Source organism: Melospiza melodia, chromosome 3 (genome assembly GCF_035770615.1).
Source record: "Melospiza melodia melodia isolate bMelMel2 chromosome 3, bMelMel2.pri, whole genome shotgun sequence".
In the NCBI taxonomy this organism is placed as follows: domain Eukaryota; kingdom Metazoa; phylum Chordata; class Aves; order Passeriformes; family Passerellidae; genus Melospiza; species Melospiza melodia.
The window spans coordinates 65,864,994-65,880,042 of NC_086196.1; the positions used below are offsets into that span (position 1 = coordinate 65,864,994).

Below are 15,049 nucleotides of genomic sequence, written 5' to 3' on the forward strand. Positions count from 1 at the left end.
TCCTGGCAGAGCTTGTGGACAGCTTTCACAAATAAAAGCCTGTGCACTTTGCCTGCATACCTTCTGCAGTATTTATGGCTACTCTGCTTCATTAAGTGCTTGTGGAAAATACTGCCCTTACAAAAACATAGGGTTTTATCTTAATTGCCCAAGTTGGAAGAATAAAATACTTAACACAGTGTATAAAGAGACTAGAAGTTTGGGCAACCATTAACTTCACTTTAAAGAAAATAGATAAGAATTTAGAGGATTAGTACTGCATAAATAATGTGAAATTAAATTTGGCTTGTTTCTGTCCATGGTTTTTGTTCAAACACTTTCTGAGCTATATGTATGTGTTGATTGTAGATCTAAAACCTCCAGCAAACTGCTGGTAGTTCTGTAATATTTTCCTACTCTTCAGGTAAATAATGAGAAGTTATATCAAGTCTCAGGTTTTTCTGTTTTTTTTTTTTTTTTAAATCTTAATCTTAGATTAAAGAACAAAACAACAAAACAGGCCAATTACAATACAGGTTTCCACAGAGAAGTAAGTTTTTAAAATTAAATGCTATGGAGACTTTAATTGCTAAGAAACATGAAAAAACAAAATGGAAAATGGTTGCATTTCCTTAAAAAAAACCCCATAAACCTAAGAAAATCAATAAATGAACCAAAGAAGCTGTAGGTAACGTGTAGTAAATTATCATTGGTATTACAGAAACCTTACTCTCCCAGTAAGAAATAGGTAGTGTCCTGCTGATTGATCTACAGGAAGAAGTCCAAGTTGCTTAATTGTGTGGAAGCATGAGTGTTGCTTTTAATTCTATTTTTGGACCTCACTTAGCTTGGAAGCCTGTCACACTGCATTTGAAGTTACTAAAGGTATTCCTTTAGGAGGTAATTTGAAGGGGAAAAAATGAACTGGTGTATAATCATGAGGAATGCATACAATGCTCTTGAATCTTAATAACCAACTCCTTGTAATAGGAGCTGAATCTGTTGCTAAATACTTTTCTCTCTGAGCTTTGACCAGCATCCATGTTTTCCCCTGCTCTAATTTCTTGGTTTTAATTCTTGCTTTAGAACTGATGACATAACTGGGACTGTATAGCTGTGTCATGGAGGAAAAGCAAAATCTCCTTCTCGTACTATCTACCCTGTCCATACAGAATCAGACAGAAGATTTACCACAATTTTTTCTTAGTATGCATTTGTTAGGACCTTGTGGCACAGCTAGCTGTGAGGATTCAAAGAGTACCATGTATGTGATTTTTGTTTATTTATATATTTCAATCACTTTTATCTTTGAAAAGCCCTGGTGCCTGTTAAAAGGCTTTAACTTGCAGGCAGAGGTGATTAGTTTGAATTGCAAAGCCTCTCCTGCCTCGTGCTGGACTCTTCTTCCAAGCTCTTTGTGATTGGTAGGATACTTGCTTTGACTTAGAAGCTCAGAGGCCCCTTCTGCAGAACACTGACTGTTTTCATTAATTAGCAATGACTTTGTTAGTAATGCACAGATGGGGTAACAACAGCCGGTAAAACCTGGAAATAGACATTCTTCTCCCTGTTAGTCCTTCTCACAACTGTAGGAATTTAGTATAATGAACATATTCTCAGCAACAAGTGTAATTTTTCAAATTAATTTTACTCATTTGTTTCTGTGACCTTTATCTAAAAGGTAATCCTTATTTGCATTGTTAATTTGGGTAATATGAAGTCTGTTACTGAAAAAGGATGGAAAATAAGGACATAGGAAACACCTGCAGTTTTGTTTTTTCTTTGCTTTTTTTTTTTCCAGAAGAAGCTTAAGATATTATTATTTACAGCTAGTGTTCTGTTGTTTGCAGCAAGAGTAATAAATTAGATACTTTGATGTGTGCAGAGGAGTATGGAATCTTTGTGCCTTATGAGAGCTGGTCATAAATCACATCAGTTGGGAGGGTGGTTCAGGATCTGAGTGTTGGAGCTGGAACGGAGCACTGGAAATGCATTGAATTGAATCTACGGTTACGCGGAGCGAAACCTTCTCAGATTTATTGACTTTTTGTTCTTGATCATGGACTGTTTCAAGTAAACATGTTTACATCCAGTTCCTCATGCACATGCACCTAGATAAACAGTACTGAGTTCAAGGTGAAATACTACAGTTGTTAATAGCTCTCAGGATTGAATAGAAGTATATCACATGAAGATTTTGCAAGTTCCGTTCTTGTTGCTGCCTTGAAGTGTAATAAAATTTGGCTGACATAATGTATGTTTTTACATATGACAACATTTTAGATAATTCCTAGATTTTGAAGTTGACTTATATCAGACATGCATGTAAAAGTAGTGTCACAGAGTTGAAGCACTTCCCCTCCACCACCCCCAAGCACCTTTCAAATCCAAGGAGATGGAGCAGTTTTAAATACAGCTTTGCACACCCATCCATGCCGTCCAAATGGGTGCAAGGCTCCATTGCTGGTGTTTCCTGCATAGAGGATGAGCCTACAGCAGAATTGCATTGTGCTGTTGCCAGGTGAAGCGCAGAGTCTGGATGGTGAAGTGTTTGGAGTGTCTGGTGGTCTCTTTTCTGCCAGTACCCCCACAAGACAACTGCTGTCACATAAATGAGACTGATCTCAGGGATGGCAGTGTGCTAAACTGCTGCAGGAGGAGTAACCTGAATGGTTTCATAGCCTTAAAATGTTTCTTTCTGAAGCTGCTGGGTTTTGCTGCAGATAGAAACTAAGTTACTGTGATTACCAGAATTGTGCAATAATATTTCTTGATGCAGTTTGTGAGATTGCTTCCCGTAATGGTTGCTAAATTCAAGATAAAATTTTTTAACAACACAGGTAATAGACTCAGTGTTAAAGTGTATGGTTTAGAGCTTGAAATAACAATGAGCAAAAAATTGCTGGATTTGGTTGGAATGTTATTTTCGTGTTGCTTAGTTGTTTTATTTGCATTCAGTCTTTCTATCCCTTTTTGAGAATTGATCCTGTTTAGTTTTATTTACAGGTGAGAGGTTAAATGTAAGTGGGATCCAGTAAATATCAAAACTCTCTGTTTTAGGGTGCTGCTAGAGGATGGAAAAACTAGTGCAGGTTTTGACATTCTCCTGGCAAACTTCTTGCATGATTCAGGAATGAAGCCAAGTGCCTTCAAAACATGAGATGTACACCTAAGTGCCTTCAGGGTATGCAGAAGTTCAGGGATAGGTCACTGGTGGTGACTTGGCATGACATCTGGCTTATGCATGTGAAATGAGGAGTAGTTTTGAAATATTATCAGTGCTATTTCTTGCTGGGGGATGGGGATTGAAAACAATTGATTTTCTTTGAGTGTTAGATGTTTAAACAAATCTTTTCAATAAATGAGAAGAAACAGTAGGAATTTTAACCCCTGTCAGATTTGGGAAGCTATTTGTTGATGTGAAATACTTTCCATGTGTTCCCATTTATGTTCCTATAAAGCAGATGCTTTATTGTTCCTAAACTTTTGTGATGCTTTTGTTCCTTAGTACAGACTTCATGGGCCTGCTGTTCTGAGGGCTCCCACTAAGGAGTGAGTCCCTGCGCCCTGGAGTGTGAGAAGTGTGCCTGAGTGTGCAGCAGCTGTGTAGGACAGGGCCAGGCTGGGGGCTGGCTTGCCCTTTGGGCAGGTAGGACTGTGGCATTGCATTTCCCTCAGGCACAGAAGGTTGCAGAGCTGGGTCCATGGCATCCTGGGGGAGCTCTCCATGACTATGACTGGGCACCTGTGTGGCTGCTCTGCAGGAGGACTTCAGACAGCTGAGAAAATTTTGCCTGTAACATGAAACTATTTTCTTCTTTCTAAATATACAGCAGTCATTTCTATTTTCATTATGAATTTGATAAAATAATAGAGTGGAACAAAATTTGGCATATAAAATACTATATCTCCATATATGTAGGTGCATGTATTGTAAGTCTTTGATGTTTTTACAAGACAAAAAAGTTAAAGACAACAAACATCTGATTAACTGCATGGAGCTAACAGTTTAAGTCAAATTCATGATACATTTGAATGTGATTAGTAAGTAACGTAAACATCCAGAAAGAAAATGAATGAATGAATGAATGAATGAATGAATGAATTAGTTTATTAAAAATATGTAGTAATTCATTGCATTGTGTTTGAGGAAAAAAACTCCTCTTGAAGCATGTAGTGTTAGAAAGTACCCTTGCACAAGTTAGAGGAAAGCCTGGAATTTTACCCATTTTCCACTCCTCCTGTGAAAACATGACAGATTCCTTGGGATCTGTAAAAGGTCATAAACAAAATTAAGAAAATGTGTTTCAGCAGTGCTGAAAGAATGGTTGCAAATAATCTCTGCTTAGGTTTCAGTTTACTGTGGAGTAGAATTAAAACGTTTGTTATTAAGAAAAAGGAAGTTGTTTCAGGAACAGCCAAACTGAATTTCTTCTTGCACCTTGTCAATATAGGATTGAAGCTTATCCCTGTGGCAGAGCTTCTAATTGGTACAGTTCTCCTTTAGCATCTTCTTGTGAAGGATAGCAAGTCTGTGAAAAGGAAATGTAAAGATGGTCTTTGTAAAAATCATGATAGAACATCCAACCATGTTTTCAAGGCTGAAAATTGCTTTAAAAACCTGTGGTTCTGGGGGTAGTTCCTCTGTCTAGATCCTCTGAAGGAGATCTGTGGCTTTCAGGCATGCCATGGCATAATGTATCTATTTCAGTTAAGACTATTTAGTTTCTTAGTCTTCAAAACCCTATCAGTTTGGTTGCTTGTTCAAGATGGAACCTGTTCTCTGTATTTCTTTCATGTGAACTAAAGTAAACTACTACTTTGAGTATTGATTTAAATTTGATACAGATACTTTAAAATTTAGACTATATTTTAATTTCTTTTAATTTTTAAATATGTGGGTGTGACACTGCAGAGTTTTTTGGATTTGTTTTTTTCAGCAAAAAACAAAATCATTTTGGCAGGGGATAATCTCATCTACCTGGGATTGTGTAAGCTGAAAAGACATAGGAAGCAATTGAGGAAAGGGATGAGAGTATTGGAGTAGGGAAGGCCATCTCTCAAGTCATCACAATCATCTAGGAGGTAGCAGAGCATAACTTCAGCCTTACTGCATTTTCCATCACCTATGACATTTGGCCTTTCATGTCTGAACCCTATAGGTAGTTTTCTCTGTGTGGCTCAATTATACCTGCAATACCAAAATTGACACATGCTGGCTTTGGAAGACTTAGTCTAACCTACTTAGCTAATTAAGGACTCCTACTCATGTCAATTCAGTATACGTGGTACTAAAGTAGAATATGACTGGTTAATGTGTTACTGTTACTCATTCTCCATGTATTTTCATAAATCTACAGCTAGTCACCAAAACCTTAATAGCACTAAAGATAAAGGATTCTTCTTGGCATTTGCTTTATATAGAGTCTTGCATCTTAGCAGTTAATTTTAAATAAAAAGTGGGGTTTTTAAAATACTAATTATAAATAATGGGAAATTATTTTATAATTTTATTTAATGTCTAATAATGAGACTTCTATTTCTGCCTTTAAATGTATTCTGAAAACCAGTGGGACATTTGGCCCAAAGTTCAGTAGGCACCATGTTGTGTTCTCATGGAAACGTCTGATTAACTACATGGAGCTAACAGTTTAAGCCAAACTCATAATACACTTGAATGTGATTAGTAACATAAACATCCAGAAAGAAAAGGAAATAATTGCATTATTTCCTTTTTGTTTTCTTTTATGTAAACACCAGAACTTGTGAATGACAACAAATCCTCTGGTGTAGCTCTGGTGTGACTTACCTTTCACTATGGCAAGACTGTATATTGAATTTGTGAGAAATATGTTTTGGTTTCTTTGCCCTGTCCTTTGTCCTGTTGTGGGCAGCCGGGTGGCTTGCTGGATGGCCCGTGCCCATGGGGTGTGTGTGGTTTCTGCAGGTGTGGGCACAGCCCCGTGTTCCGCTGCCGGGAGATGTCGGGCCGGGCCCTGGTTCCCTTCCTTGTGGCCACTGAGGTTCCGCACACGGCGCTGGCCCTGCTGCGCGGGCTCCCGGACTCTGCTGCTCCTGGCATGAGGCAGAACGCTGTTCATGGAACCCTGCTGCAAGTAAGCTTGTTTTGCATTCATTTGCTTTTGTTTTGGGAGGGTTTTTCATCTTTTTTTTTTTTACTGTTGGGGTTTTAAAAAAAGTTTTTGGTCATACTTGACAGCCAGATAACATACCATGAGTTGTGCTTAACGTTCACACGTTGTCAAAACATAGATGAAGACTGCTTTTGAGTTTATTCTGCCAGATGATAAATGTGGAATGCACATTTCAGCTGTCATTTGAAGGCAGTAAGCTGTAAGTAGTAACATTTACATTTCATATAATGTTTCATCTCCAGAGCTTAAAGTGCTTGAAGAGCAAATATCCCTATCTGAACGTATTTACAGAGAGATCTGTGCGACTTGCCCAAAATGATTGAGCACATCTGAGGCAAAGCTGAACTCCATGCACCAATAGCATTGTATATATATTCAGACTTGCTACTGACCCACATAATTATTTATCACTCCATTTGCTTTTCCTGCTATACCAGCAGCTTTCTGTCAGCGTGCTGTACAAGTTGTGGTAAGCTTTATACTGTTGTATTCTGGAAACATTCTGGAGAACTGCTCACTTATCAGAAATTTCTTCATTCTCCATATATCATTCCCCTGGTTTATGGCAGTCAGATCACTGTGTTTCATTTTCAAGCTATCATGGTAATAAGTTACTGATTTTTATTGCCTGTTTTTCACAAGCAGCCCTCCAACAAAGCCATATTGTACACGATCAGCTCTGTTGGTCTGTCTTAGTTGGCAAGCTTTCTAGGGACGTGTTCCCACTGTAAGCTCTGTGCTGGGGTGTGTATGGTTGTTTTGATTTGGGTTCTAATTATATCTTTTCAGGCATATTATTTCCCCTTAAAATCAAGGCTTTCAGGAAATCTGGGAAATGGGTGAAGTCCCTCTAGAGCTGTTCATGTCACCTTTACCTATAAAGAGTTTCAGGCAGTTGAATCTGGGTTTGAATGACGGTTGGTCACAGTAGAGGGTTTTGCAGGGTATGGGATGGGCTCCTGCTCAGGAAAGCAGTTGGTGCACATGATACCTTCAGGGGATACATGCTGTTTCTGTATGGGAAGGGGGGATTGCCATCCTCACATTGGCTGGCAGCCCTGCTGTGTCACAGCTCCTGAAGTGGTAGGAAGAGACGGTTCTTCCAACAGTGGGAATGAAATGCTTCCTCAATCCAGAATGATTATAGCTACTCATGAGGGTATGGACTGGCACTAGTGCATAGAGTTAATTGCCTTATTTTCAGTTACCTGGAGAAGAAAGATAGTAAAAAATAATAATAATGGAGGGTAGATATGAAAAAGCCCAATGATCTAGTTTTTTAATTCAGTGTTGCGAATGAGATCTTATGCATAGCTGTAGGGAGCTTTCCACACCTATGAGGTGGGAGATAGTCCCAGAGTTTTAACCTGATTTTTCATCAGTTTTGAGCAGCTGCTAGGAGCTACTTCTTCAATTTGTACTGCACAAGGAGAGACCATGCTGTCAGAGAATTATATTCTTCCAAAAAGATGTCAGTCTTACCACAACAGTTCAGTGGTTTGGTTTCTCACATTTGTCATGGGCTTTGCTGTTGTTGCTTATGAATCAAGGGTACTCAAAATCTTTATTTACTGTTTAATTTAATTTAGTGTATGCCTGACATGTATGACAACTCTCTGTTGCTAATTTAAAATAAGAAAACATTCAGAAGAAATATTTTAGAGGGGTAAAGATGTGCAAAAAATGGAGGCAAGGCAGTGGTGTTTGTTGTAGCTCCAAATTACCAATGCCAGGTAGTTTAAGCTGTAGTTAGCTCTCACTTTTGGTAGGCAGTACAGAGAAGGAAGTATTGTGACTTTTTAGGGGTTGCTAGATGCCTGGTTTCAGTTTACTTTTTATCAGTGTTAATTGAGACTTGCAAATCTGTTGGTAAGGCCTATTGAAATGTAGAAATATGTTATGGGGACTATTGGTTAAAGCACTATTTCTCAGAAGGCTTACTTGAAGAGATGGTGATCTGGCAGTGTTTGAAACTATTTGCGCTGCTTTTCCATGACACAGTGGAGGATTTATTATCCTCCTTGATATAAAAGCAAGACAAAAATCTCTACTAAAAAGAGCAAGTCTGTACAAAACTCACTAAAATATACGTTTTTCCAGCAATACACGGCCAATATCTTATGAAAATGGAATTCAGTAATTTGATTTGTTCAGTGACATGAAAAGCTACTAGGTTCATTGCTCGATTTTTTTATTTTTTTTATTTCAGTATTCATGTACTGTCCAGTTCTGAAAAGGAAGGCTGGAATTATTCAGAATTAGGTGGCAGTGCCAGATGTAGTAAATTGTGAAGGTATATTTCAGTTATGTTTCAGAGTTATGTAATTTATAGAAATATAATTCAAAAACAGTTCAGCATGTAGTGTTTGTCCAGACATGGCTCGGTTTTCAAAATGCGGAGGTTACCAAGAAGTGCTTTTTTGACAGTGGGTGTAATGTGTTGTGTTCAACTTGAGACCTCTGCATTATGTGAAAACATGTCCTTTTCACCATATTGTTTTAACTGTGACTCAATTTGCAGAGGAATATCAATGTCCATGAGGATAAAATAATGTTATGCTTTACAGATTTTACAGAATAATTCTTTTCAAAAATTATGAAGGGGGTGCTTCTGTTTTCTAACACTTGGGGAGCTGATGATATTCTTCAAGAAGCAGTTCTGCATCATAAGCAAATGCACTGTCTTAAATAAGGCAACCAAAAAATGTTTTCTATGCTTAATGTTTCCTTTATGAGTACAGTTTCTGCTGTGCTCCATAAACCAAATTGGCATGGCTTGGGGGAAGGAAATAAAGTTTGTAATTCACAAGAAAATGCAAACATTTTGTACTAGCTTTCTTGAATAAGGAAATCTTTCTGGCTTGTTTTGTTTAAGATCTCAGCTTTTTACGTGATTAGCTGAAAGGAAGATCTCATCCAGAGCTTTATGTAGGGACTTCTGGAAGAGTATCAAAATTTGACTAGGGAAGCCTAAAGGCTTGTGTATCTTTGACTTTTAGCAGTTGCCAAGGAACTTACAAATATTTAGGAAGTTTGTGAGGTTTCCTTATCAGAGTATCAAATGTCTTTTGACCTTCTGCCTCTTGGATTGGAATTTCTGCAGTATATATTCAGTCTTTCCAGAAAAAAAAAGAGAAATGTAGAATGAGCCAGGCAAGGCTGCCTTTACCTTCACTCCTCACTCAGTCATTCCTTGGGTGTGATTGAGTTCCAGCAGAGCTCCTCTCCTTGTTTCCTCTGCTGCTTTAATCAAGGTGATGACTTTTGTCACCAGTGCTCTCTTGGAGGCCTCTGGGTTGCTTGCATGGTGCTGTGTTGGTCACCCAGCAGCTGCCAGGGTGGTTGAAGCCCCCCATGAGGAGCAGAGCCTGGTGACACTAGGCTGTGTCCTGTAGAAGCCCTTGTCCACTTGTCCTGCTTTGTTTGGCAGCTCATAGCAGACACCCCCTGCAGTGTCACCCCCAGTTCAGTTCTTATCTGTGAGCTCCCAGCTGGCTCATCACCCACCTCCAGGCAAAGCTCTGCCATTCCAGTTGTTCTGCCACAGAGAGGTCTCCCCCATTTTCTCATGTCCCCTACCTGTCCTTCCTAAAGGACCTGTGTCCCTCCATTGCCTTACCCCAGACATGTCAGCTATTGTATCTTGCCTCTGTCATCCCAGCAGGATCACAGACTGCATCTGCACATGGACCTTTTAATTCCTCTAATTCTTTAAACCCTTCCTCTGAGTGCTTCAAAGTGAAAAAAAGTTACAGGGACTCTATAAAGATTTCTCCAGAAAACAAGGCAGCACCGTTATTTCATCTGGTTGTGGGTTATTTATGATGATTAAAAAACCCTCCCAAATGCATAAACTTTCAGATTGGTTTGCCAGGGAGAGCAGATGTTAGACTTCAGCTTTTGTTTTTATCTTGAGAGAATCAGTTAACATGATTGATGCTGGATTTCAAAGCCTGTATGATGTTCATAGATGGAGAATCCAGTTGTTTTTAGTACAGTGGAATAGCAATGGTATGACTGGTGCTTTCAATCACAGTTCTGCACTCATTAGTTTCCAGAAATCTTTTTCACATTTGTATACTGGAAAAATCTGTACTCCAGTGAGAATGTATATACCCTTAAATGCTGGTCATATCAAGAAGAATCCATTGGGCAGCTGCCATTAATCATGAGCAGACATAATTACTGTTAAGGTTTATTTGTTTTTCAAATGAATGAATCTGCACATCAATTGACTCATTGTCTTGTTTTATCAGTTTGATCTTCACATTCACTTTGGCAAGCTTACAGTTACATATTTTCAGAACACAGGGGATTAGGTCAATGAAAGTTATTAAAAGAGACATTGTGTTTTCATTAACTTGTCTGTGCCTTGTTCTGAAATGTTGAAGGTGCTGCCTTACTTTCTACGTGCTGACAGTGTCTAGCTTGAGCTTGGGATACACACTAGGACAAACAAGTTTGCTTCTCTTATTTGGCCATTCTATTTGAAGAGCTTTTTGCAATCTCTTTGCATTTTTAAAGTGTGGATTAGGAGGAAGGAGGATTCAGTGACTTCTCCCTCATCACTTGCGCTTATATATGGAGGGGACTACATGACTTTGTCTGTGTGCCTCCATTTGCTGCCTTCACCAGGAGATAGATTGCACAATCCAAAATAAAGCTTTTATCAAAAGTTCCCAGCTTTTTCCAGCACATACCATTGAAGAACATTTTTTTTCTGGAATCTGCCTTGGTCATGATGAGTATTTACATTTTTGGTGGTGCTGTGTACAAGCAATCAAAAAACTACATAAAGTAAAATTAAAAAAAAAAATCCTCTGCTGGTCTAGCATGTTCTTGCAGGTGGATCCTTCCTGTTGTGATTGGTTTTGGTCGCTGCTATAACTCAAAAGTCACAGAAATTCTGCTTGCTCTGCTGTGGTCCCCAGGAACATTTCTGTCTGTCCCCCATCCTCTCATCTGAGGCCTGGCTGGTAGCTTCTCTTCTCTTTGCTGCCATCTTCCCACTTAACTCCTGTTACTTTGTCACTCCTACTGATTTGTCCTGAGATTTGTTCCCTGAGCATATGCCAATGTTTTGCATTGCAAGAGAAAAACTGTATTCCTTCTCTCTGAGGATCTGTTCTTAAAGACATACAAAATATAACTGGCAGATGAAATGGAGAATTTGTTATGCTTTGGTGCAGGGTTAAAACTTCATGAAGGTAAAAATGGAAAATCACTTACTTAATATTGCTTTGAGTTTTAGCAATCAGCAGTCATTTGCTCTTCACAAATTGTTATGCTTAGTATTCAAACTTTCTCCAAACTTAATTTTTCTCCACAAAATTCTGTGGTGTTAGAGCAGCCAGCTGATTCAAAGTGTGTGTTTGTGTGTGTGTGAGGTTGATTTTTCCTTGTTTGTTTGTTTTTTGTGATCATTAATTCAAACAGTTCTGTTAGACATATGAATGCAATGTCTCATGCAAGGAATGCTGTTTTGAGATTTTGAACCTTTTTTGTTTAGTTTTTGGAACAAGCAACACTTGCATCTCAAATCTGAAGAACAGAATGAGTCACATTGACTCAGTGGCATGTGACAGAAATTAGACTTATAGGAGATATTGGGCTTCATAACTCTTTACATTATTTAACATTCATTGTAAAAATTAACCTTCCTACTGACTTTATTGGGTCAAGAAGTTAGCAGTTACTTTTCAGGGAATAGCAGCATCTTATCAAACTAGTGCCATCTCTCTGAAAATTCTTAAAATGGAAGAATCTAGAGCCCTTGTATTAAAAAATAATATGATTGAAACAGTTTCATGATTGCATAGTAGGTTTTTCTGTACAGGACTTTTATCATAGCATCATGGAATTGTTTGGGTTGGAAGAGACTTTAAAGATCAGGTTCCAACCCTCAGCCCTGGGCAGGGACACCTTCTCCTGCGCCAGGTTGTTCAGAGACCCATCTAGCCTGGCCTTGAATACTATGAAAGTCATGTACTATTTCTTTTTTTTAATATTTCTGGAGTTTATTGAATACATCAAGATTTGTGCAATGGTAGAACTTTAAATTATGTGTATCAACTCTTTGGGTATGCTGATTCTTTAAATCTTAATGGAGAGCGGGAAGAAGGGATTTAAAGATTATTTAATTGATTTAAAGGATGGTTAGAGCCTTCATTAGAGCAGCAAGAAAATCAGGACAAGAACACAACCTTGTAACAGCCCTACTGGGTCATGTAAAGATTTATCTGAGTCCGGGTGCTCCCTCCAGCAAGGACTGATAGCACAAGCCTAGGAAAAGGAGTAAGACAGATAAAGCAACTGGAGAAACATCTGCATGTGCTATCTTAGCTTCCAGCACTTTTGAGCCAGAGATGGATGGATATGACTTTTTGGAAGATAAAAATTCAGTACGTGGCTGTAGTGATGAAAAGCAGCAATTCATGATGAAAACATCAGTATGTTAGGCAGTTTAATTATCTGGCAGAGTTGTATTAAGACAGGTTGTTGTTGATGAAAGTAGTCTGCTTAATGAATGCAGATGCCTCTTTCCTTCCTTTGAGGAGGAGGATTTTAGCTGAAATGGCTCCAGAGGAAGGTCAAGCTTTAGGTATTTCAGATTGTGATCACTCTTGTGTTTTATGAGTTTAATACTTGAATACTTACTCAGAGGACTAAATGCAGTTTAAATAATATGAAAATAAAGCAGGGAAGAATGAGGCATGAAGGAGAACTTACAAGCAGTCACTGGACCTGCCTTTTATTGGACTGAATAGGTAATAAAACCCCATGGACTCTGGTGACTAGGGTGTGAGAATATGAGGAGACAAGTCAAATATGTTTTGAAGGATTCTGATCCTTGTTGCTGGGCAAAAGAGAGAGGTGCACTATTTATGAGTTTCACCTAAAAATCCTTAATGTGAGTTAGCAGCAGTGTTGGCAGTGACCATATTTTTTTCCTGTTTTGTTTTGAAGACAGAGGATCTCCAGATTTTGAGGGAATGAATGTGGAAGCAGTGTATTGTTTTCTTTCTTTATTCAGTAGCCTAGAAACATTGTCTATGGTGAATTACATTTTATTTGTCTTGGCAGTAAAGTTTGAAGTGTAGCAGTTCAATGTTGGCTTATAAAAACTCAATTTAGTAAACAAACCTTGCATTGTCTACTGATCAAAGAAATAAACCTGCTAAAATTAAATGTTTTCCAGGGAAACTTCCTTTCAGCTGTTTCTCTTCTAACCTCAATTTCAAGATAAGCCTTACTTTTAAGATTAGTACAAACAAAAAAGAAATACCGATGTCAGGCTGGAACCATCATTTATATGGAGCTGGCAATAACAGAACAGTTGTCTCATTTCTTTAGGTTGTAAATTTGTATTGACTGTTATGTAAGGGTACACTGATAGAAGAAGGCAGTGAGCATTTGAGAATGAGATTTGTATCTATGAATGCAACAGAAATACAGCTGAGTTCCAGGAATGGGAGGAGGCAGTCTCTGAAAGAGAGTCATTGATGAGATCTTGCCAGAAGTTTTCTTTCAGCTGTTTTTTTAATTAAAAAAACAAACTGAGAAAAAGACACGTAATCCGACTGATTGACTGGGCAGCCCTGCTGGTTGTACACTGCTTTGAAGTTGCTTTAACTGTAATTAGTAATGCTCCCAAATATTGTCTCTGACTTCCTAAGACATGTCACCACTTTTCAAAAGGACATAGATGTACACAGGTCTTAAAACTCTATTAGGTCTCTTCAGTTTCTGCAAAATTGAGTTCCCTCCTACAGCAGCTAAGGATATGCAAAGATGCTGTTGTTTTAAACCTTGTGGGGTCACCTCTTTCTATTGAAAACAAAAAAAGACATGGTTTAGTACAGAATAAGCAACATTTATCAGTCAGTGAAAACAACTACTGTTTTGATTGAGAGGTAACTATAATAACGATTATTCTGGGTAGTGCCAGGCAGAGCCTGTCAATTGTCCCCTCTGTGCAGGGAGATGCCTTGATGGATGCACTGCTTCCCTCTCTCCCATATCCTAGATTTTGACACTTGTTACTCTGATTATGGTAAGCAGTTGCTTTGCAAATGTTTTTGCCCTGCTGTTGTAGTGCACCTAGTTCTACTCCTTTATGAATAAAAGCTCCTGCAGCCTTGCTAGCAGAAGTTTTGGGTGCCTGTGTGTGTGGCCATTTGATGTACTCTGCCTGGTGCTCAGTTACAGCCATCCATACAACCTGGCACCTCTACTTGTGTTTGTGGACAGTAATGCAGGGACTGAAAACACTATCTGTGAGTGTGGTTACATAAAACAACTTTAATTAGGTGTTAATAAAGAGAAATCCTCTTTATAGGTACAGTTTTCACAGTGAATACGTTATTTTGTCTTTAAATGATGGACATGTGAAAAACAACTTTCAGCACAGTGTTTTGCTTTTCATTACTGAAGTCTTCCTGAAGAGAGTTGAACTATTCTAGGCACTGGCTGAGTAATTTGATTTAGACCTCCCAGAACAACAATTGAACTGTTGTGAAGTCTGAATTTTTAAGTGTTCCATTCTGTGCATATTTCTTGCACCTGTTTTGCATTATGAATCTATATGTATCCCTCATGCTTAGTCAGGAAAGCAATCCTATCACTCTGTCGCTGGCAGAGGATGTTTTTACAGTTGGGAAGGGAAAAGCTGAAACTTGTAAAGCTTACTGAAGATATAATATTCTCCTAGGTGGTGCAGTGGATTAATGTAGTACTCCATGGAGTTCATTTTTCATCTCCCAAAACATATTTTCCATCCAACCCACATAGGATTTTCCCCCTTCCTTTTGATCTAGGAACCATGTCTTTAAAATTTTCAGAGCCAGATGAAAGGCAATCCTGAATACACTTTATGGATATACTTTTAAAAATACCCATCCATGATAAGTTCTGAC

General features: G+C 38.4%; 1 protein-coding gene across 1 annotated transcript in view; it reads left to right on the forward strand.

The window, feature by feature from the left end:
* Positions 1-15,049, forward strand: part of THADA (THADA armadillo repeat containing) — a 153,049-nt gene that overhangs the window by 59,121 nt on the left and 78,879 nt on the right. The window contains exon 29 of the mRNA XM_063152087.1: positions 5,927-6,095. Coding sequence (XP_063008157.1) covers positions 5,927-6,095 — 169 coding nt within the window. The remainder of the gene's footprint in view (positions 1-5,926; positions 6,096-15,049) is intronic.